The sequence below is a fragment of the Cyanistes caeruleus genome, chromosome 6, assembly GCF_971803275.1.
Source record: "Cyanistes caeruleus chromosome 6, bCyaCae1.hap1.1, whole genome shotgun sequence".
Classification (NCBI taxonomy): Eukaryota; Metazoa; Chordata; class Aves; order Passeriformes; family Paridae; genus Cyanistes; species Cyanistes caeruleus.
Window position 1 is genome coordinate 43,674,830 of NC_141706.1, and position 25,149 is coordinate 43,699,978.

General features: G+C 39.2%; 1 protein-coding gene and 1 long non-coding RNA gene across 3 annotated transcripts; one reads left to right on the plus strand and one right to left on the minus strand.

The window, feature by feature from the left end:
• Positions 1-388: 388 nt before the first annotated feature.
• LOC147652628 (uncharacterized) lies at positions 389-2,855 on the plus strand. Its single transcript, XR_015288058.1, has 2 exons — positions 389-535; positions 1,601-2,855. It is a non-coding gene; the product is annotated as an uncharacterized LOC147652628 (long non-coding RNA).
• A 1,198-nt stretch (positions 2,856-4,053) lies between these two features.
• Positions 4,054-25,146, minus strand: LOC111929581 (uncharacterized). Of its 2 annotated transcripts, none has more exons than XM_086893258.1 (8): positions 24,980-25,146; positions 14,303-14,424; positions 13,075-13,213; positions 12,147-12,223; positions 10,297-10,407; positions 6,907-7,013; positions 5,433-5,523; positions 4,054-4,264 (listed from the first exon to the last, which is right to left on the minus strand). In XM_086893258.1, the coding sequence occupies exons 1-8, from the start codon at positions 25,074-25,076 to the stop codon at positions 4,148-4,150; spliced, it is 861 nt and encodes a 286-aa protein (XP_086749384.1). In that variant the 5' UTR covers positions 25,077-25,146; the 3' UTR covers positions 4,054-4,147. The 2 variants fall into 2 exon arrangements, with proteins under 2 accessions (XP_086749384.1, XP_086749383.1); XM_086893257.1 differs by having other exon boundaries at positions 12,102-12,223.
• Positions 25,147-25,149: the final 3 nt, after the last annotated feature.

A 25,149-nucleotide genomic window follows, 5' to 3' on the forward strand; every position in this document is an offset into this window, starting at 1 on the left:
TAACATACATTTGTTGGAAAAGCAGCACTGCCTTTTTCTCTCACTTATTTCTACAAATACAACCCACTCTACTGCAGAGGGTTTGTGACAGCCCAAGGGCATATGAGAGGCCATTTATTAAAATGCTGGCAAAGAGTACTGGCATTGTGCACATCAACTCCTGCTTCATCCAGGGTGGACAGGGGTAAACCAGACCCTGAATCTATTGTGAGGCCTCAGAGATGAGATGGAGCAGGGTCTGCTCTTTTCACTGGAGTCCCCACCAGGAATTCCTGGAGAGTACAAAGCAGCCCCTTAAAAATGTTTCTGTCATTATTCCAGCCTGAAGAGAGCCCTAGAAGCTGCTCTCTGAAGTTACCGGTCACATTTGCTAGTATTGTCTTCCAGTAACAGATAAAACGTGCAGGCTGCAGCCACACTCAGGCACAGCTCCTGTTGCACCACGGGCTGGTCCTGGCACTGGCAGCAGAGAGAGAAAAGACAGCTGAAAAGAAGCAAGAGACAGGAGAAACCCAGGAAAGAGAGGATACAGATGGTGAGGAATGAGGGAGCTGGATTTGGGTTTTTTCAAGTTTGCTCACTGTCAGGTTTTCCCAACCATGGGTCATTAGCCCCTTCCAGTATTGCTTACTGTGAAAAAAAGCACCTGGAGAATGACACACCTTTGAGAGCCAGGCTATTCTCACTAAACATTTGGTGATTTTTTGAAAACAAAGTCTCAAGTAAAGAGATTTGCAACATCCCCTTTCTGCAAAGTAAATCTTATCATTCTTATAGCTTGACCATTTTTTGTGCTACTACAGTGGATCCAGAGTCTTTTTTTCTTTTACTACTACTAATAATTTTTAATGGGTTCAAATTTCAGATAGCTCTTTCTTTAGAAAACAGGGTACTGCATGGTACTTAAGCTATTGGGGAATAGCAGAGCTGCTTTCCATGTGTGTCAGGAACTCCTGGTGATTATAAGTGCTGCAGATGTGCATCTCCTTCATTAATTTTTTCTAATTCAGGCCTACGAAAGTGAAATTTTGTGATTTACAAGTTGTTCATGACCACAGTGTACTGCTGCTGTAGCCAGGGCTGGGGCCTCTGTCAGGCTGCACAGAGCTGTGTTTTACAGGCAGCCGCAGCACACACCAGCTGTGCAGCACCAGAGCTATGTGGGGCAGCAGCAGCTTGGGTTGGCAGCTTGTGGCAGCCACCATGACATCTCCAGCAGCTGTCACAGGGCTGCCCTGCATGCAGGCCCAAAAATCTGGGTGCCAGACTCTCCCCTCTCCTTTCTTCCCAACACCAGAGACCATCTAAAAGCAAGAGCAGTGTAAAAACTGAGAGCACTAGGAAACAGCTATTTATGCATTTTCAACACTGTACTATGGTTAATCTGTGCTTCCTTTTCAATGCTGTCAGGTGAAGGAAAGAGCCAGAAAGTATCTCAGAGAGGTATTATCTTTGCCTTTCAGGTCTTTTAAATTAGGTCACTTATAAAGAAGAGCTCTGCTTTTTAACATTTTTTATATGACAATCTCAAAGCAATTGATATTCAGTTAATTCACAACCTTCTCTGATTTTGGATTTGTTGTTCTCATTTTCACTGTAGACATCAAGGAAGAGAAAAGCTCAATCATTGGCCAAATACCATGCAATTCAGCAGTAGCAGAACTAAGAACAAGGACTCGACATGCTGAATATATTCTGGCAGCTTCCTCAAGCTTAACAAGCGAAACCTGAATTGAGGCGATACACACACTCTTGGGAGGATTTCAGCTGATGTCTGAGGTCTTCTGAGCAAGCACAGGGAAGAGTGATTAGCTCCGTTTCACATGAGGTTTTGCAAACCACATCACACTTTACCTTTGCTACCCTTGTGTGTGGGAATGTGTAACAGGACTGAAGGAGGACAGCTGGAAAAGAGACAATTACTACCTTCTTTCATACACTAGTTGTTTCTAGTCTTCAGTAGGTGAGTTAGGCAGCTCATAACATCCTTAAGAATGGCCCTATGCTCCCTGGCCCTATGAAGTCAACTTAGGAAGAGGCTTCTACAAGGACAGAAGACTCGTAAAGACAGAAGAATTACCATCACCTCTTCTCAGTGAACATGTCAATGTGAGGGTTTTAACTAAGGAACCACTAAGGGCAGGGGAGGAAAACACACATTTCAGCCGCTTGAACTCACCTCTTGAATTTCTCCTGATGTCTAAAAAAGACAGGGGGAGCTTCCCTTTTGCACCCTCTGTTCCATATGAGCTCCAGATGCGTGCATGCTATTTTCAGAGTCAGAGGATACAGATGTCATTAAGTATGCTGGTGATCTGCTCCAGTCTATTGAAATTTTTTTAATCTGAGATCAACACCCAAAAAAGTATTTGAAGACTCAGCATGAAGAGGGGAAACAACTACAATGAAAGTTGTAGTTCCCATATTACCAAAACAAGGTGCAGGGCACAGATCATAGCCAGCATCATGAGCCCTAAGTCCTGACAATTGATTTGGGATATCTTGCAGGACCTCTGGAAAAAGCATAAAACATTCCAACATGGTGTTTTCTGCTCACATGGTAGTAGGGTTATGAAGTAGCTTTTTATGACCCATTCAGTTTTCCTTTTATAGCAGCCTATTTATACACTCCAATTCAGTCACAGCTTCCACTGTACTGATTACTACAGTGCTCATTTCCTCATTCTGAACTGCGCATGCATTTCTTTTCTTCATTTTTGTTCTCTCCTTATTAGATCTATTAACCTTGCATTACTCCTCCACCCTGTTGCTTAGCCTCTCCTAGGCTTCTTTTCTAGGGGCACTTGTCTCACTGACAACTAAGTAACCAATAAAATAAAATGTTTTAAGAAAAACTTTTCATCTTTTTTTCCATTTTTAAATGCATGAAGAATAGATCCAACACAGTATTTGAGCAGCGGCTCAGTATCACTTAAGTTACAACATCTTCTTCCACTCTGAACAGGCCATGAAAGTAACACTTCTTAAAACTCACTATGCTTTCTACAGTCCCATTTAGTTACTGTGTTGGTGAGTGCCTAAAGGCCACTGATCCTATTTGCTTACATCATGTATTATCAAAGTCACTGACCTGTACATCATTTGAAGACTGAAATCCAATTTGATGTTTTCCCATTTACACCAGACATAAGTTGTGCAGCAAATGTTTTAACAATGCTTCTAAATTCACAACACACTCAGTCCAAAACTCCTGAGTTAATATTTTTGCACTTGGGATTGTTAATGTTTGCTAAAACCTGAAACATTCTTCAGCTGACTAAAAGCTTTACATCCTTAGAATATAAAATCTAAATATAAATGTGGTGGGCGTATGTGGATCTTTTCTCCCTGAGGAGGCTCTGTTACGAATTTCCACTGTTTTACGCCACCACCAAGTCTCTTCTAAGCTGTGACACCTGTTCAGAATTTTCAGCTTCTTAACCCTTTATTATACTTCCTACCATCTGCAGCAGAAGTGCAGGAAAAGAGTTCCATCATCCTGGACTTGCTGTATTAATTCTCCATGACTCCTTGGTGTCCTTCAGTATTTTATATTAATACCCACCTTAAGGACAACTAACTAAATAGAGGAACTTGCCTCCCTCATAACATATGCCAGTAAATAATCAGGCTATCAAGCAGACTCTGGGAAGAAAACCTACAAATTCCATAGGAGGAACACCAAAGATAATACTATTAATAAATATTATTACTGATAATAATAAATGGTTTATACAAAAATGAAACAGCACCATAACTTTCATGTAACATTATGCTAAATACATTCTTATAATTCACATTTACAAGGATTCCCTATTCTTAGGTTTGATATATTTAGCAAACATTGGCAGTGCACAATGCTACTGACCAAAAGTTCTTTAAGCATTACTATGCAGATGCTCTTTTTAACATTTCTGGAAAAGACAAACCATGAGGATATCTCCTAGTTAAAAGTCAAAATACCATGTTAAGACAAAATGACTCTGTAAGAAAACATGTTTCAAAAGACTTTTTCATTAAAAACCACATATATGACTCAAATTAACCACAAAATGGATTTTGACTGGATTTATTCACACAGATCAATCCAAATTCATTTTAGGCCCAAAATATATATCATAAGGATACTAGTAAATTTTCCCAGGTACTAGAGGATCTTGTATAAATGTATCTGTTCGAGTGCTTCTCTGTCAACATCCTTTTCCATATACACATCATAGTTTAGCTGCACCTCTTCGACCCACTGACTGAGCTGTACATCTGTCTGAAACAATGAAAGCAGATCCTTAAATGAACACCATGTTAAGAAACAGCAGGAGTTTCAAGGTTAAGGAGTTTCAACATTAGGAAGGCAAGACATAAATAATATGAGAGATTAATCATTCCAAATTATATGGCAATGATAAATTCATTTATGGAAAAGCCATTTTCACTCAAATAGGAGATAATAAAGGTAACTTTAAAACTTATCTCAGTCAATAGTCTAGATTATTTTGTTAGCATACTACAACTGCTTTTCTTTATGCATTTGTATAAGCCCCAAGCATCCTGATCAGAAGGTGACATTCTGACAGACGTGCTGAGGGAGCAGCTAACAGTATTGTGGAAGAATCACAGGTATTTTCTTGTTTCACACCCAGGAAGTATTGTATTAAGGCTACAAAGGGCTTCTCAGCTGCTCTGTGACTACAGCCTGCTCCATGAAAAGTTCAAATAACACCATTGCTCTTGGGGATGACAATCTACTTCACCCATCAGCATACAGCAAACAGGTGATTCAATTTCTCTAAAACTAACTACTGTTGTGAGCAAGTCACTTTGTACATTACCTTGTCATGTCTGATCAGCATTTTGTTTCCAAGCTAAAGCTAGACCATGTAATTTGACTAGGTGTCACACAGACGATCTAGCAATGACCGATGGCAGAATGGAAAGAGAGCAGAGCGTGGCCGATCAGGTGTGTTTACTACTCAGGGAACACCACAGAGCATTCAAACATGTTTGAAAGATGCACTGTCGTTATGTTTGCTTCCAGCCACAATTTAAAGCTATGTAACTGATTCAAGATGCCTGATGGCAGTCACTTGGCTAGCTGGGAGACCACATCCCAGTACTAATCTGTACTTCCAGAAGCTCATCCTGCTGTATTAATACTCATGTATATACAATACTCATGTTAATACAATGATTCATGCAGCCTACTGACATAGGCTGGGATTTTCCTTTTTACAGGAGGACAATTGAAGTACGGGAAGATGTGTTGGTGGTCAACCTCAAAACAGAATCCAGAGTCTTCCACCTTTTAATTTCTGCAAAATATTATATATCCTTCCTTACAGCAATACTGGCAAGCAGCTAACTTCAACTACAGAAATGCCACTTCCACAGAAATTAATGATGTCTGTCAGCTAAAACAGGCTGAGGGAACTTACCTGGAGCTTTGAAAGTGATTCCTCAAGACTCGGAACTGTCACTAATAAGGACCCTCTTTTCCTTACATTACAAGCAATAAATTCCCAAGCTCTGAAACATATTTAAAGGTAGATGACCAATTTTTTTTGGGAAAAAAACAACAATATTCGATATACAATGAATCTAACACATGCAGTTTATTGGCAAGAGACTAACCTTAAAGACTTGCAATACATGTTTATCAGTCATTATTAATATCTAAGCAAATATATTTGCAGGAATAAAACAAAGCTTTGTATTAAAACCACAGGGAATATATGGTCTTACAATGTTAGATTTTGTAACTTTATAATTCTCATACATACATGCATATAATTTAGTATTGCCAAGACTTTCACTTTGAACAAGGATTAAACATTGACATTTGGCCCCTTTAAATTTTTGGGTTTGAAGAAAATCCAGTCCTGAAGTGCAGTCCTTTATTAAGCATCACAGTAAGTTGCTCTTTACATACATACATACATACTTCGTGTACAGTCGTGACAAAGTACTTCTCTTAAGACATTAGTAATCAGTGTTTAAATACAGCCCCCAGCGCTCCTTTTTTTTCATTTTGCAAGTAAGATAATTTCTCACAGCATGGCAATTCAGACTAAAAAGAATTTAATTTCCAGCATTCTTCAAATGTCATTTGTCTTCATGCTAGTAATGCAACACTAAACCACTATCCCCAAGTTATGAAAGAATCAAATGAATTCTCAGTCATGTGCCTGGAAACATATCTCCTGGCATTTTGAAACACCCACTTATCCTTTACCCATCCACTCTGTGCCTATGGTTGGCATTATCACTTGGTATCCTGGGCAGCAGGGTAAGCCTTAGCTGAAGCTGGTACAGAATGTCAGACTTGGCTGGGACAAAGTGGAGACACAGGTACTCCTTTTTGACTGCCCATTCTAAACTTTGGATGACCAAGTTATTTACATTTTAAACGGATGCTGCTGGATTAGGAAAAGCTCATCTGTGAGTGTCTTGTACCTGAAAGTGAACCTTAGCCACATGTTTTTTTGCTACCACATCCTTATTAATATCTATTAGAAATATCATTTATAACCATGCTTTGTAGTCTGTATATATTAAAGCTCTGACATCCACAAGTGAATGACTCATCTTATTTCTGAAGATTAAGCTTTATGCTGATACAGTTATTTCAGATTCTTTAGCAGCAAGATACTATTTTAACATATCAGTGAAAGGATTCAAGCCAAGGTTTGGGTAAACAAAGCAGCAGTGTTTAGTGGGTTTAACAATAGACAACTGCCAGAACACCTTAGCAGCTAAGTATAACAATTAAAAGTAGGCAGTATGAAACAATTTCCTTATATAAATTATGTATGTGCCTTCAAAAAGCACAACCTTAAGGTTTTCCATAATTCACAAGGTTACACACATATTGCCAAAGGAATAGGTAACTTGTTTGGACACAGAGCTTACCTGGCTTGTTCCCGTCTGTCAAGAAAATATTCAAAGACATTATTCATTACAACAACATCAGCCTTCTGCAGAAGTGAGGGCTGAGTACAGATGTCTGCATGAACCACCTGAAGGAGAAAAATTTCCCAAGGCATAAATTAAGAGATGAATACACCCTTTGAGAAGTCATGAAGCCTGTCAGCCTAATACAGCACCTGCTACCACCCTTTTGAACCAGTCACAAAAACAGGTATTTCACTGGCTTCACAGAAGATAAAACTGACATGCACAACGATTAATAACTTTTCAAAAATGAAAAAAAAAAAAATCAGATTTAACTCCTTTAATTAAAATACTCAATCCATTATGCTAAGTAAAATAAAGTGCATCGGAATTTTGGTTTAGAACCGTGTGCCATAAAAGAGGAGATGATATATGTGATGACTGTTACACTTCACTTTCCTATATTTTATCACAAATGTCCAGTAATTTCAGGAAAGAAGTTAAGCAAGTTGAAGCTATTTTGAGGACATTAAAAGGCATCTCCCAGAGTCAGTGGGTTACTGAAGGATTATAGCTAGAAAAGATACTACAGACTCAGATTTGACAGCTGAATTCTCACAATGCATATTGGGACAGGGAATGCTGGAAAGGCAGGATGCTCAGCAGCTCTGAAGGATCCTACTAAACAACTGCCTCTTCAGTCAGCACAGGAGGAGCTGTTTTGATTTCATCTACCTTCACCTCCCAAAAAGGGTATTAGCACATCATGTCATTTTTCAAAACAAGTGAGACAGGAGAATGTGGATGCTCATTAACACTTTGATGTGTTTGATTTCCTCTTAAAGACAGAGAAATCTATCAATCTGACTCAATGATCCATGTGGGTCCTTTTCAACTCAGTATGTTCTATTATTCTGCATCCCAAATCTGATGAGAAATGTAAATTGGAATATCTTTTGAAGGGATAAGTAGTAGTCAGCATAGATTCACTAAAGTGAAGTCATGCTTAACCAACCTGATTGACTTCTGTGATGAACCAGTTACCTAGATGGATGAGGGGAGATCAGTGGATTTTGTCTATTTTGACTTCAGCAGGGCTTCTGACATATTTCTCACATCCTCACAGGCAAACTCAGGGTGTGAGTGGGCAGTGAGGATTGAGAATTGACTGAATGGCAGATCCCAAAGGGCCATAAACAGTGGCACAGGGTCTAGCTGGAGGCCTGTCAATTCTGGTGTCCCCCAAAACTCAGTACTGGGTCCAGTATAGTTTAATTTATCCATGAATGTCTTGGATGAAGAGCAGATGCCTCCTCAGCAACTTCACTGATGACAGGAAGCTGGGAGGTGTGGCTGACACCATGGAGGGATGGGCAGAGAGGAACCTTCTGAAGTTCAGCAAAGGCAAATACAGGGTCCTGCACCTGGGGAGGAATAACCCCATGCACAGGATAGGATACTAATCATAGTCCTAGTATTTTAAACTACAATTCAGAAAGATCCTTGAACTACTGGAAAACTCTGAATATATGTTGATGTTTCCTTGACTTGAATGATACTTAAGACTTGACCTAAAATTACTCTGTATTTACAGAGCAAGTGACCATACTGACCAAGTCACCTAAGGGTCACTCTCCCCAAACACATTCCCCCTTAGGAATTTGGGACCACATAAGCATGTGTGGCTGCACAATGAGCCAGACCCAGGTACTGCTCTAGTCAAAATCCCAATTTTGCAGATTTTGGTTCTCTGTTCTGATCTGCTTGGCTGTGTGCCAGCACAACAGAGGAGGCAGCAACTGATTTTAAAACTGCCCTGTAGTCCAACAAATACACACCAAGCCTTTCATGACTACAGGCAATTTCTGAATTTCTGAATTGAGATCTAAAGTTTCCTAAGATCTGTTGAACTGTTTACTTTCCTCCCAGTATCTAAGTGTTTCCTCAAATGGCAAAAGATGCTGAGCAACCTTCTATGTACTTTAACAAAACAAGTGTTTACCAAAGAAACACAAGGTTCACTCAGAGATTAAGCCATTAAAGATACCATTTCACTTTGCTATCCTTTAGGAACATATTCTAGTAAAAATTCAGAATATCTTGAAAAAAACAATCTCTATTTAAGAAGAGTCTCTAGAAAGTTTTTCGAACTTGTGTCATGAATTATGACCAGCATCTGGATTCTCACAACTTTTCAAGCTGAATGTTCCTCTAGAGAGGATTCATTTGGGGGTGAAATAAAAATCTAAGATTGAAATGTTCAAAGCAGTGTGATAACAGGAATCACATGACTAAATTAGCATTTAATGAGACTCAAATAGCTAAGTCCTCGGGCACTGCTTTGAAAACCTATTATCTTATCTTTATGCTCCAAAATGAATACTTCAGCAGAATTACAAGGTGTGAAGAAAATACATAAAAGCTTATAATAAAAAATACACAGGGCTGAAAAACATGCTTATAGATCTCCAGCTCCACTAAATTAACTTGACAGAGTTCCTAACTGTACTTTCAGTTTCATCACCATAAAGTGTTATGAACACAAAACATACGCAAAACCCAAAGGTTATGGATAAACTGTCAGCAACTGCGACTGAAATGAGCAACCCAATGATACTGCTTACCCTGTGTTAAATATTTTATGTTTATTTTTTCTTTCTAGTTTAAAATTGGGTTACCTTAATACCAAAGAAATTACTATGCTCAGCAGTTTGTGTGACTTCATTCAAGAGCACATGCATTCAACACAGGATTAAAGCCAGTATTCTACTATGCATATTCTACTTACTAACTTTTGCTGGTAACAAAATAATAGGTATGGTCCAGAAAGGATTTTTTTTTTCTTCTTTAATATATTGGTAGCTATTCCCATAATGAAACTAGGGAAATGATGCCCATAATGATAGCATTTTGTCTGAAACCCATTTTGTTTGTGGAAGGTACATATACATGGACATTCTATGAAAGGAAATACAGATAATTCTAAATCATTTAGGTGTCCTTAGATGCAAATTTGCAAATCCTACCAACATTTTTCTGCTAACAAAAGTGAATCACACACATTTACTTTTGTGTTTGTGACAGAAATTCCTTATACACTCAACTTCGCAGAAGTGAGTGGCAATGATGTAATTGATTTCACTGGGAGAGTCAGCTAAGATGTATCTGTTTTCTGTGAACCAATGGGTAAGTCCAGTCAGGAAAAAGGCTAAGAGATTCATATTTTGATAATTTCCCTCTTCCTCTCTACTGTAAGATCTTTTTTTCCTAACGCAAAGCCTTTGTTTATTATCAAAAGAAGCAAAGGCAGAAATTTCTCAGAATGCTGGCTTGCCAGCCACTCACTTAAACCAGATACCTTGCACATAGTGGTTAAAAATACGTAAACTAAAACATACTATTAGTTACCTTTATTCTGTCAGTGAACTCATACTTGGTAATCATCATTTCTTGCAACTGGCAAAAGTCTGCATTCATTTCTACTCCATACAGCAGGGAAGCTGAGCTATAAAGATAACCCTACATTAGGAAAAGGAAATTTAGTAACTGTGATGCCTTTAAAACAAGTTCAAAATTTTCATTTAAAAAGAAGAGAATAAAACACGAGTTAAGATTAAAAACCATTTTAAAATAGTGAGTTGAGAAATGTCTTTCAGTGGATGTGAAATATTTTTCAGGGCTAAGCTCCTGATTTGGCAATTCCCACTTAAGCCTCACAAATTTTAGTAAGAGATCCAAAGTGACACATCAGCAAGAAGGAAAGGAAAGCTCCAAGTTCACCTCAACTACAAAACAGATGGAAAATAGTCTAAGAAAGAAAAAAGGTGTACAAAACAAGTTATGAAAATAGTGTTTAGGGAAAAGACTCTACTGTAGTTTTTGTTTTTTGGGAGAACTGAAGAAAATATCAAGAGAAAATAACAAAAATATTAAACATAACATAGTCAAAATGAGTGAAAATGGAGGACAATGTACCAATAATATAGTGGGATATTTTGATATCAAGTCTTTGCCAGCACCTCTAAGTTACTGTATTACTGACATTTTCAGATGCTTCATGCAAGTACATATGCAAAAAGAAAAAAAAGCTAAATTATGATGTAATTTTAAGCCCAAAAAAGAGTTTAGTTTTGGACTAAGATTTTGGGAAGTTGTTGGAAATGTTAAAAAAAAAAAGTACAAATACTTGAGCATACAGTGCTCTAACAAAGATACTGCTTTAAGTGCCACTGTCTCCATTGAGCACAATAATTACACTTTGCCAGACAAATAATGCTGATGATACAGAATATCTAAGATTCACATGTATTACAACTTCATTATTAAGGTTTTCTGAAACTGTTCAACTCAGAAAGTAGAAAAGCAACCTGTGAAGTCACTCCTCCTCCAAGGCAAGACCATGTTACAAAGCAGAACTCTTTTCTGAAAGAGTGCTTCCAGAGTATCTTCTGCTATAATAATACAAGGATTTAAATACTTCAAAACAAAATCAGCCTAGCCTAGTGTTACCATTTAAGGACCCAATTCTGCAAATATTTACAAATGGGAGTAACTTTCCTCATTTGAGTAATCCCAAAATTAGACTATTCAAATGAGTAAAATCACATGCTCAAATGTTTGCAAGATTGAGCCCTAAGCAGACACTGACTTTTTAAAGAAAGTAGTAATGTGTGTTTTGCATTGCTGTTGGCCATATGTTATACCAGCCATGCCAAAAGCAATCAAAATTGCACTCAAGTTTCTCGATGAAGTATTTTATGTGCATTTTAAAATGCAGAGCAGGACAATATGTTTTTAGAGACAAATTCATATCAAAGCCTTCCTTTGTGTATTTTAACAGTTTATCAGCTTCATAAAGGAATTTAACATAACTAATCTATATATAGGCATGGTCAAGACATGAGAGGACAAACTTACTTATGAAAGAGACAGCAGGAACAAGCAAAAGAGCAGCATGTGTGACAGCAATATGCTACTCTGTTGGACAACAGACTTTTTCTCTCCATAAGCAAGATCATTTGTAGTCCCTCTTGTGAGGAACAGAGGAAGAACTGAAATTGCTAGTAAACAGCACCTTACACTATTCAGAGAGTCAGATCGGAGGTGCCTCTCAGAATGACCCATCCAAGATTGAGTAATGAGAGTAGGCAGTCAGAAGAGAGGGAAAATGTTTGTCACAGTAATAAAATATGAATTCCTGTGCTGGAAGTTACCGCAAATAGCACTGCACCAAGCCTGGAGCCAACGTCAACCACTACCTTTCCTGTCAGGTCAGGCAGTACATGTTGATAAAGAAACTTCAGTTCCATGAGGGAAAAGGAATGCGAAATAAACTCTGGGAAATAAGAACAGAACAAAGGTGTTGGGTGGGCAGTACTAACTACTGTGTAATTAACCACTGAAATAGTAACCTGAGGAATTATCTTCACTGAAAACTTGTGTGGTTTCTTGACTGAACTAGTGCTGGGCACCCTGGAACACCAGGGTTTGCAGATCAGAGGTAATCAGCCAAGCAGCCTGTCCCAAGTCTGGAGATTCCTTGCCTTACATGGAGAATTTTGAAATTCTTCATGAAACTGAATTACCTGTTTCTGCACAGTAATGTGTAATGTTAAAGAATACAAAACAAAGTAACTTGGAACTGTTTAACTGAAAAAGGAAACGTAGTACCTAAGGCTCAACACAATTTGTGCAGAACTTTTTATGGGCAGACATATTAATAGCTTTAATTTCAACTCCAAAGTTTTAATGAATGGAATGTTCTCCATATAAACCATTCTTTCAATGTCTCTGCTATACTGGCACTGATCTGTACCACACCACACACAAGCTTTAAGACAGATGGTGCTTTCTACTGTTTTTCAGCATGTGAAAGGAGACTGAGGCTACTGCATGGACTCTACACTCTACACTTTCTCTTGCATCTTCCTCTCCAATGGTACATAGCCTGCCTCTTACCTGCCCAGTTTTTGGGCAACAATTGTCACTCATACACTGCAAATTAATTCAACTTACATGTGTAGGAGGCTCCTTCCATTGGTTATGGGAAATAATTCCGGCCTGTGTATTGCACCAGTCTGGACAAAGTCCTCCATCAGCTGGATGTTGTCTTGTCCAGCTGAGTCGCTGCACAAACCAGTTTAGTTAAACTCAATTTGTTTCTCTTGTTCCCGAAAGAACACTTACCTAGAGATGCAGTTTTGTATGAGCCACACTGTGTGCAGTAGCTCCTACTCATTTTCCCCTCCTCACACAATGAATCAACAACATCATCATCATACAGGAATGCATCAACATGAATCATGGGCAGTGGATGCTGGTGTATCTGAGAAGAAGAACAAAACCTTAGAAAGGCATAACCAAGTCTCTTAACTTCACTTTCATTGTCACATGTTAACTGTCCCACCATCCTACCTTTCCCAAAATCCCTGAGTTCCATGTTTTTCCCTATGCAACAATTACAAAAAAAAAAAAATTAAACAATAGAAATCCTGCATGTAAATTGGGTATTCAAATTCCACTGAAATAACCAGTACGTGGCAGATGACAAACGAAAGAAAACTGGTTTTGATACCTGAGTATCAAAATTATACCTGAGTAGGGCATCTGATGTAAATTTTGTCTCTTTAGTTCTTGCTTGGCTATAGAGAACATATAGGGTAAAGGAAGCTTCTTCTCTTCTTTTAATGAGGAGAATGTTACTTAAATTTAGCAGAAAGATCAATTCTGCTTTTCAGCCTCAACTGACTATTTTCATCATTGTGCCTTATGCCTCTATCTAGAAGCACCCCTGATTAACATGGGTGTCACTTTCAATCAGAAGTAAACCAGTTCTCATCATTTCAAAGGGCATAATCTTCATCCTCCTATTCATCTTTCCTCCCTTTTCCAGGCTTGCTGCATTGGCCAATCCACTTTTCCCACTGAAGAGCCACGCACCACTTTTCTGGAAAATGCATTAACTTTCCTTATATACTGACAGCTCAAGTAGAAAAGGTGCACTCTCTTCCCACAGGACTCACAGCCCACCTCTTTCTGAGCCATCAGAATCTGAAAAGAGCTGGAGATCATCTCTGGGCTGCCCACATTATAGCAACAGCAAAACACTGTCCTTGTGTTACTGTTGCCTTTAAGGGGGCTGTTAGAGTCTATTATGGAGCTAGCATTAAAGAGTCACTGTGACAGGTGCCATACCACACAGAATGAAAGCTATCCCAAATACATATGATCAAAATACAAAAACTATGAAACAACTTTCTTGGAGTCATGCAAATATAGAGCAACAGACCTGAGAACCAAACTGAGATTTCCTATACTTCAATCCATGTTCATTCTCTATTATGAACTACTGCTAAAAATGGTATCAGAATAAATGATGTGGTTCAGCAAAAGCAAACCATAACAATTAGCTTACTTTCTGAACAGCTTGATGTTCTGAAGTAAACATTGCCTCGATGGGTAAACGATTCCGCAAATCTTCAGCGATATTTCTGAGCACAACATCATTGTTACTCACCACAAGCTCATCAAAGTCATCTATAAATCAAGACAAACAAAACCCTTGAACAATCATATGCAGATCATGTGGACTAAGTGATGACCAGTACAATACAGTTGCAATACATAAACAACACCAGATGGATAAGGTTTTTTATTTGTATGCATTTTTCAGCCTTTGTTAGCTTTTCCAGCCAATGACAGATTCGGATTGTAATAACTTTGCCACATAAAATAAATGCACTGCTTTTCTGAAATCCTAAATTATTTTCATATTTATAAATTTATAACTCACATACGATAGTCTGGGCTGCCACCAAAGTGATACTGTTTCAGCTTAAGATATAAAAAACATCAAAGATGTTTTTGAACTATTGGAGAAATTACAAAAACTCAATAGTTGCCTGAATGCAGCCTCTTTTTTTTTTTTTTTTAATTCAAGTTTCTTTTTATACGTACGATCTTTCTAATAGACTTACAGAAAAATCGGGGATAATGCACAGTTCAACTCACAATATATTTTACATTACCTAAACTATCAAAATATCTCAAATGAGAAGAAAAATAGGAATGGATGTAAACCAATACATTTTTGCAAAGCCACACTGTAAATTTTTGCTGTTTTTCCAGAATATTTCTGCATTACTTTAGCACATTTTTTGAAGACATCTAGAAAAAAGATTGAGAAGGAAACCATGTGAAGACACTACTCATTTCTTCTATCAAGGCTCAGACAATACCAAGTGTCATTACGTCTCCAAACTGCTCTTTTAAAAATGATTTTTCATGCTGGAAACTCTACAACCACCATTAGCCGTCTATTCCAGTGCTTGACTAACAATATTAGAAAGGTATACCCTTTTTAATTACTGATTTAGATTTCCTCTGCCACTAATAACTATTTTCTGCCCCATTCACAATGGAAATGGAAAACTTTGTTCCTCTCCATTATATAGCAACTATTCCCTCCAGACTTATCATTTGTCACATCAGTCGTCTTTCCAGGAAAAACCAAGTTTTGCCTATCCAGACCTATCTGGATTTTTTTCTTCCTCGAGTGTAATGGTTCTCAACACTTCCCTTTGGATCTCCTGGACTCTCTTCATCCTTTCTGACCTGCAGTATTGAGAACCAGACACTCCAGCTGAAGGTCTGCTTGCTCTTACCAGACTTTTAACATCTTGCTGCCAACATCCTGCTTATACCCCTAATTTCATGTTAATAGTATGATGTTCCTAACTGGCATCTGCTGTATGCCTGTACCCTGCTCTTTTCTTGTTATGTTTTCCTCAAAAGAAGGACTAGATGAAATTCCTATTTGTCTGGACATCTCACTGCTTTGAGGATGCTGAACTGATTCTAAACAAAAGCACATCTCAGGTCAAAGTTGTAAAAGACAACTAACACCAACAAAAAACAACCACTAATCTAATCCTGAAAAAATATACCAAACCCATCTACTAAATCTAGTCTAAAACTGGACATGTATGTCCTCTCTTCCCCATACCTTCTGGTTGGCTTCTTGTTTTATTTAGACTGTAAACATGTTGGGCAGCAACTATGCTTTTTACATATACGTGCATCACTCAGAAAATCTTACAGCTTTTACAGGTGTTTTTAAAAAAGGCAATGTTTACCAGCATTGTTGTTCCAGGTGGGAACATTAGTACAGAAAAGCCTGATGGCAAACAGGTTAAAAATAAATCTACAGAACACACTACAAGTTTCTCTATGCTAATATATTTAATCTTTCCTGTGGATCACAGGAAATGCTAGAAAGAGTGAGAAATTTTAAGGCTAATATAGGAATCAGAAACTTACAAACCTTTAAACTATGAAATGCTTCTGAAATACTTCTTTTTGCCTAAACACTGTAGCGAGAGCAATATGATTAAAGAAACCATCATTCATTGGTGCAAAAAGCTCTCTTCTTAAGAGTGGAAATATAAATGGTTCTTTCAACACATCCAAGAATTAACCCAAGCAGATAATCCCGAATCACCTGTAGTAGGCAGCAGAAACTTTAAATTATCTGTATTCCCTTAAGATCTATTTGATCTATAATTTATTAAACGTACAGCAGTAATGCTCCAAGGCCCTGATGGGCCACTGCTACTGGTAGTTGTTACACTCCAGGAAGGCAATTCACTGCTCCAAAGTGCTTGCAGTTAGGCTCTCCAGAACCACAGCTCCTAAAGAGATGCACACTTTGCAGCCAGGAACACAGGAGGGACAGAGGCAGCAGCTGCAACAGCAGCAACACCAATACAACAGGTGCAACGCAGCAGCTCCAGCTTGTCAGCATTTTAATTTGAAACCTCTGATGAGCACCCATCCTGTCAAACTCACAGCCCATCCAACAATTTACAAGTTTGTCTGAACATCCCAGAAGCACAGCGATTTCTCCGATCAGCTTAGGGGAAGATTTCTATGGATGTGACTCAGCAGAGAAATAAACCCAGATATTATGGGAAGGGAAAGTGGGAAAATCTAACTGCAACTTAACTGAGACCATCAGCACCACAATATGCCCTCAGAGTGCCAAGGCGCCAGTTTGCTGAGGTGGATAACATCTGAGGGAGCAAGGGGAAAAATCCTGCTACAGACAGAACAAGAGAGTAGAAAGCTGATATTAGCAGCTGAACAGATCAGTGCCTGTGGGCAATAAGCCTCTACATCTGGCACTTGCTTTAAAACAATACTATTACTATGCAAGAGAGCTCATCCAGCTGTTATAGTGCCTGTTAAGAGTATCAAATTCATACATAGCATTTAATGAAACACAGGAAGTGTTCCTAGACCACCAGGCTAGCCACATCACACTGCAAATACAGAACTTCAGCTCTCTTCCTCCCAGATCTAGTGTGTCAATAGGATCTGCTCCTTCATGGCCTGGGTGACCTTTCCTGGCCAACATCAGTGACGGATAGCTCTCCGGACTATTCAGTGCTCCAGCTCCACAGCAGAGAAACACACACCTTCAGTGGGACACAGGTAGCACATCTGTCTTCCTCTAACCAAGAATATCCCTCCCCTGCCCTGAGTTCTATCTGTACACCACCTGATCTCTTCTCTTCTATAAGGCCCTCTGATCTCTTCTTGCGAGACAAAGTATGGCACACACAACTTCTTGTATGCTCTGTTCAAAACAAGTCCTAAGGACAACACATCAAAGAAAAAACTGTTGAAATGCTGACACTGAAAAATAAATGACAAATGGAAATGCTCCTTTCTAACTATTAGTTAATACTCTAAAGCACAACAAGCAGGAACAAAAAGGAGAAGGAGGTCTGAACAGACTTCATCTGAGATGACAAAATGGCAACTGCAGCAGAAGCTGTGTGTGCAACACACGTGTGTATAGTCTGTGACTGAACTCTGACACGGAGAGTCGACTCCTTCCTGTCAAAGCAAGAAACAGCAACAGCTACCACAATAACTCATTTACTTTTGCAGTATGCAAATATTTGTAGATTGCCATCATCAAGTAGGAAACACCACTGCCAAATATGAAAATATGCACCTCTGCTGGTAGTTTTATCAACTCCACCCTCGTGTTTAACAAATTGCTCACTCGAGAATCTCAGTATTGCCTTAAAAGGGATCTTCAAAGAAGAAACAAAAATAGAAAACTATTTTATATATCATTTTAGTAGCTGTTATATACATGAAATGTATACAACACGAAATGGAGAGTGTGCAAGCCAACCTGTGTTCATTGAACAGACAAGCAACCAGGAAAGAAACGTACAGTTCATGAAACACTGCAAGATGAATCACAATCATTTGTTTATGGAGGAAGTCTGAGTGCGTAGTGTTTGTATTTTACTTCAAAAACCGGTTCCACTGGATTTACTCAACATGCATTTATAAAATTTAATTAACACGTTGCAAAAAGCCTCATTATCACCCTGGTGCTAGTCAGCCTTTCTACACAAGCTAAAAAAACATCACAAAGCCTCACACCAGATAGAGAGCACCGCTACACCAACATCTGAACACCCCAGAACTGCAAAACAGGATTGAAGACAAGCAATGTGCGATTTCCAAATGACAACAGAATGTCACTGAAGAAGAGGAAAGAAGAGGATTTAGCAGAGGCAACCATAGCAGCAAGTACCTTATGGTCTTCTAGGTAAATACTCCAACTCACAGAAGAGAAAAGCAAATACTAACAGCCATGTTACTTAATTAATGGTTAATTTAGTAATTCAGCATGTTTTAATAATACTGGACAACCAGGTCAAGGAGGAAGCAGCACATCCCTAAAACTTTAGTACTGCCCTTTTTGGCTAAACAGTTTGAGAAGCAATATGTGACCTCAGTATATCAGGTACCTCAGGAACTCTAAATATTATTTCTATCTCAAAGCATACATAGTTATTGGTAGAAAGCAATCAACTTTTTCCAACATAAACATAATCAGAATTCATTTTATTAGTTTAAGTCCTTTACATTGGTTAATTGACTAAAAGAAGATTTGAAGTTAAATTCTAAACAAGTTAAGTCTCATAACTGTTTTACAACCCCTAGTTTTCCCCACCACTATTACATTTCAATGACTAACAACTTAGGGAGTATTTGGTATTCTTGAGACCTCTCTCAGACCAGTATCACTTGTCAAAAAAGAAAATTAATGCAAATTCCCAAAACTGATGATTCATCCAATAGGTAACATCCCATTTTAGTTTATCTAACAGAGTAGTAAAGAAGATTTTTTTTGTGGTATCATTTTAACAGGTAAATCCATTCCAGTAAAAGTGAAAATGCAATGTTATTTTTATGTCTTCTGAAAGGATATTTTACTTGAATAAATCACTTCTACAAATTTGGATATGAAGCCTTTTTCACATACACACAAACACAAAACCACATACTATACTTGTCCCATTGCAGAAACACACATTTTCATCCTTTTTAAAGATAATCATTCCACTTTAGTTCCATCTGCAATGACTGAAAGGAAACATTTAAAGAATCAAGTTTTTCTTATTGTGTTTCCTCTTCTTGTCTTGTCAATATTATCATCTGATAATTTTACCTAGCAAGTCAGAGAACATGCTAATTCCTAGATAATAAAGTACATGACAGAAAATGCTGGACACACTTGGTCTGCTCCTAAGAGTATGATGAGAAGTTTCTTCTCTGTATGCAGAACACTGTACTAAAGCAGCACATCCTCCATAATCAGTTAGGTTGATTTTATCAGATACTCCTCTCTCACTGCCTGTTAAAAGTCTGGATTTACAGCACTGACTGCCCTCAACTTTCAAGTCACAAGACTAAATTGTACACCAACCTCTTAAAAAGCTCGTTTGTTCCCAGTACAAGTGAATCCACAAAAAAAATAACTTGCACTTCATTATATGTTGTTTATCCTTAAATCAGAAGATGTGCAATGAGATTTGCAATGCTTATTAATCAATTATTATTTTGAGTAATACTCTTGTTTTTGAATATTTTGAGTACTGAAAGAACAATCAGCTATTCAGGCCAGTGTATCACTTTGAAATCTTAGCTTCATATTTAAGTTTCTAAGGACATGCATAGATTGGAAAAGGTTTGTAGGACTGTTTTATTACACTGTTACATGAACTGAAAAAAAGTTAGAAGTTAGTATCACAACAGTAAGTTTTAGCCCTGATGGAAAAATATTTCAATCTTAGACCCCATGACAGAACACAAGAAGCATTAAGGGTCTTATCAATTTATATGTGCTTCACTGACATTGACTGAGAGACAGGCTTTGTAATCTGCATTTAAGTGCTAGTACAGCAAAAGCATTCAGTAGTTGCCAGTAGGTAGAGTGGTTTGGTGACTTCAATCTCAAACTCAAGATTCAGATTCCTGTATTTACTTCCCCTGATTCCTGTGTTCCTGCTCATGTAAACAGACAGCTTGGTCACTTCACTAGTTATCTCCTCCAGCATTCATTCTTACCTAATGCAACATTTTCTGACACTGAAAATTTTAGAAGTCTGGGCAGTGGAGGTTCAAGTGGAAATGTGCCCCAGCTATACATCAAATGCTGGGACCCAACTGAATGGGATGGTCAGGGGGGGTTTTCCCAAGTGGTTTGAATTAGCTCTTGGGCTTCACCCAGGTTTTCTTAGCCGGAACTTCTGGAGCATGGTTATTGCAAAAGGATATTAAAACATTAATCATCCTATTATAAAAAAGTTAAGACACCAAAAGTTCCTGTTCTTTTTTTCCAACTCTTATTATTTAATTTTCTTTAAGATCTAAGACTAACTCAAAAGAAAAGCTGGAATGCAAGTCACCGTGAAATGACGTACATTTCACTGCAGTGTGTGGGAAGAGCAGGCTGATTGTGAAACAGCCAAGCAGTGTTGCTAAGCAGCTGCTTTAAAACAGTAACGTCTTCTTCAATCACACATGATTTGGAATTTCTAAAATTCTCAACACAAAAACCCCCACATTCATACGAAGAAAAAACTGATAGAATCTTTCATTCATTTACATTCCCGTAATTACTAAGGAAGGCTAGTCAGAAATCATTGGAGTGAGAATATGTTCAAAGTTCTTTCAGTTCAAAATATGTAAGGCTTTACGTAAGATAACTCTCTTTACTATAAATCATTTTGTATCATCCATGGAAGTTTCTCAATGACATTTCATGCATTCAGTGTGTGAGCCAGAAAACACCAACTAAGTTACAGTAATAAATAAGACTGTCTTTGCAACAACACCAATCCTAAAGGCCAACCACATTATGTAGGACTTTAAGGATGCATGTACACTTTAATTCAGAGAGTGGTGTGAAGAAGGAAAAAGCCTGACTACAGCTAACACTGGAATCACACCCAGCTCTCCTCAGCTGGAGGTAAAACTATAAGCTCAACAACTTGACAGAAACAGGAATGGGATACAGGAGGAGAAGGCAGGGAACTGACATACCACAGAAAAAGTTTGTCTGTGGGGATAACATTTTTGTTTCCATTTATCCTAAATTTTCATTCAGAATATTATCTCCCCATTCCTACCACTTTTTTTTTTTTTTTTTTTTTCATCAGAGGTTTGTTTCCTTCCTACATCTGTATCACCAAAGACTAGGCTTTTATTTCTGTATGGCACATAGATCTGGTCACCTTTTACATCTCCCATAAAACAGCCTTCTCTCCACACAGAGAGAACATCACATTCCCTAGCTGTATTCAGGGTACAGCAGCAGAAACTTCTACCAGCCCCTCAATATCCTCACTCCAAGCACTATTAATTATCACAGGACTATCTTGGGCAGAATAATTATTCAAATACAACAATTCTGAGGGGAAAAAAAAAGCCACACTAAAAGTTACTGACAGTATGCAGCCACAGAAGCAGCTCAGAGAAATAATACAAAGAGAAGCATCATCAAGAGTGCTGTGCTGAGGACATCACAGGAAATATTTGCATCTCTGAAGAAAATGCAAAGAGGCTAAAGGAATGCTACCTGCAGGACAAATGCCTCTGCTCACTTACTGTCCAATGCTGCAAGAGAATAAAAACAGTAAGGGAGAGATACTGATCTTGTACTCTAGTCCTGCACTCATCAGGGTGAAAGCTAGAAATAAAGCAGGACACAGCCATTCAGACAAAGGAGATTAGAAAAACAGGAACAGGTTAATGACCCCAAGAAGCAGTGAAACATATCTTGATTGTTTAACAATGTAAGCTTTTACACATAAGCATAAAGCTTTCTAATTTCCGCTCTTTTACATCTACATGTATCTACATGTAAACATATATGTATGTTAGAGAGGGAGACTGCAGCATCTTGAGAGAGCACAAGAAATTGGTAAACATTAATATTTTTCCACTGTTAACTTCTATAAGCCTTAGCATGAAACCAAATTCTATAGGCTGTAAATGTCTCCACAAATGTGGCAATCAGGGAAATAAGATTAGCCTAAGTCACACATTCTAAATGACACACCTTGGAGCAAATATGGTTGCCTATGGTATACTGCATCAGCACTTCACAAAATACAATCACAAAGTGTAAGCAAATGCCAAGGATGCAGATGTCTAAAGTACAACTTGATTTCTCAGAATATTAATTATAGCATCCAGCCACAATATTAGCAATAAGCATTTTTTTGAAAGAGAAAATTAGCATAACATATTATCAGAGCACAAGCCTGTAAGCAAAGAATCCTAAACCAAAAAATATTCTGAAGATGGCCTGACAAGGAGACTACAGAGATGAAATCATATTCATTATTTCAGCTGCTTGATCCTGATTGCCCCGTCCACTCTGTTCTCTGATCTGCAGCATATGAACTGGAAAGCCATTGAATGGCAACTGTAAAGCTAATTATGTTTAAAGGTGATGCACATAGTGAAGCAGCAGCAATCACTATTGATGTGAACAGTATAAAAATAGAAGGACACAGATTGCTCAGATATACCAAAATATACTCACACAAAGTAGCTCAAGATTTGGAACCTAATCTACTCTTTAGGTTGTATCATAATTATGAAGAGCAAATACGAAGCAAGAATATATGTGTCCTTTCATTGAAAGACCTAGGCAAAAAAGCTAGATCATCAAAATTCAGAAAAAATATTTCAGATATCATAATCTAACAATGGCTAGTAACCATAGCATATTATCTTTCACAGAAACCATCTATGGGAAGTTTTGGAAGCTGTAATATAAAAAAAATATTGAAATGTATTCACTGACAAAGGATTTTGGAGTCTACATAAACTATGCTATTGGCTAAAATCTCCTATGGCAGAAGTAAAACACGATCATAGAACTGAAAAGGAGAAAATAGTAAGTATGAGTTTCCTAACTGAAACAGTTCAGCATTTTCAAGTTTCACTAGTAAGCTCCCATGTGTTTTACTATATTTGTAAACGAGTCAGGAAGCTGAGAAAGCCATATATGCCCACCACACAAACTAATACAGTGCATAGGAGCTGTGATGATTTATGTGACGTCAATAAGCAAGATGAAAGATTGCATGTGAAATTCAATGAGGTTTTTATATTAAAGCTTACGGGAAGAAGAAAACTACTTCTAACAAGATTCTAACAAGATTGTTCACATTAACCCAAGCACAGAAGCTACTGTGTCCAGACAGAACCACAAAAATGGAAGGATGCAGTTTTTCTTTGGCATTGTGTCTATGCACACATGCAGACATATACTCTCATAGGTATATACATGCACACAGTATGTGTACATACACACAGAGAAAATAACAATGTTTAACTGCAATTAACACAAACTACTTCCATCAAAATTCAGCCTTCAAGTCCTGTGGAGGCCCGTCTCTGCTCTAGTCATGAAGGCTGACACCCAAATGCTCTGGAACATTTGGCAATGTCTCCCCTAAGAAAGAACCTGTTTGGGTGGGAGGGCTGCATGCCGGGCCACGGACAGTAAACACTGTTCCCAACTGGTTCTCTTCCACTAAATCCAGCAGAGGGCCTGCTCCACCTGAAAAGGATCTGCCCTACCCCTCCATCTGACTGTGGGAGCCACAAACCACAGGGCACAGGGCAACAGTGACTTTGCAGTTCCAAGTACCTAGACAGATGGATAACTTCTTAGTGACAGAGCTGGCCTTTGTGTCACAGTCCCTTGTGTGTTGGCTTAGGAAGTAAAGTGGACATGCTGGAACAAAGACCTAAACAAGAAGCATAACTCAAGCAAAGCAGGGCATGACTTGGGGAAGTACTGTATCGTATGATGAATTTCTCCTAACACATGACCATCAGGGTAGGTTTACCATCCCAGGAGACAATCATTAATAAACAGGACAAACACATACTAAATGCTTGAGACTGGATCACAAGATTGGAGGGGTCTTCCAGATTCCTAACTGCAATGGAAAAATGTACATATACCTAAAGACTAAGCAGCTTTTATACTATATTCAGCATGGCACTATGTGACTACAGCTTTAATGCACTGCCTCCGCTGAGGTTTTCCGTGTCATCCTTTGGGTTCAATTGCAAATTTACAGCTTCTGCACTGACCCATATTTACTTTCTTCTTGTGCCACAAAATGCTTGACTGCAGCACACTGATGAAATTACATCCAGGCATAAACAAGGGAGTAAACAGAAAGCTATGTTAACTTAAGGTGACATCAAGTGCGGAAAGCAGCGTTTGTAAACTAGCTCAAACCGCTATTTCCAAACTTCTCGAAGGCTGCTGTGAACACGTGTGAAGCTGAACAAGACAAGCCTAATACCCAAAGCCGACTCGGTGTTCCGCCGCGGGGTTTGAGGGTCACCGCGCGGCCCGTGACACGGCACCCGTGTCCCCGGACGGGGGAGCGCGGCCCGGACGAGAGGCAGCTGCGGCACGGCCACCCCCGATCGGAGCCGGGCAGGGCGGGCGGCACCGGCCGCGCTCTGCTCCGCCTTCCCGAGCGCCGCAGCCCAGCTGAGCCGCCCCGCCGGTACCCTGCCAGCCGCGTACCCCCGGGAGGGGCCGGCGCCCCGGCCCGGACACGCTGCCCCTTGCCCAAGGTCCGCTCCCCGCCCCCGCGGCCCTGGCTGCCGCACCGCGCCCCTGGGCCCGGCCCGCCGGCGAGGCAGAGGGGGTGTGGGCGCGGCCCCGCGCGGCGCTTACGGGCGTTGCGCATCCAGTGCAGCAGGCGCGGCAGGTCGGCGGCGCGCGTGCCCCGCACGGCCGCCAGCACCGCGCGCCGCGCCGCCTCCAGCTCCATCGCGCCGCCGCCGCGGGGGGGCGCCACGCGAGCCGCCTCACGCACGTGCGCGCCGCGGGAGAGCCCCGCCCTC

Coding starts and splice junctions, on each gene's coding strand:
- LOC111929581 (XM_086893257.1), bottom strand. CDS start 25,076: ATGGAGCTGGAGGCGGCGCGGCGCGCGGTGCTGGCGGCCGTGCGGGGC. Junction 7,014..10,296: donor AGTTCACTGACAGAATAAAG/GTAACTAATAGT, acceptor TTTCTCCTTCAG/GTGGTTCATGCAGACATCTG. Junction 4,265..5,432: donor AATCACTTTCAAAGCTCCAG/GTAAGTTCCCTC, acceptor TCATTGTTTCAG/ACAGATGTACAGCTCAGTCA.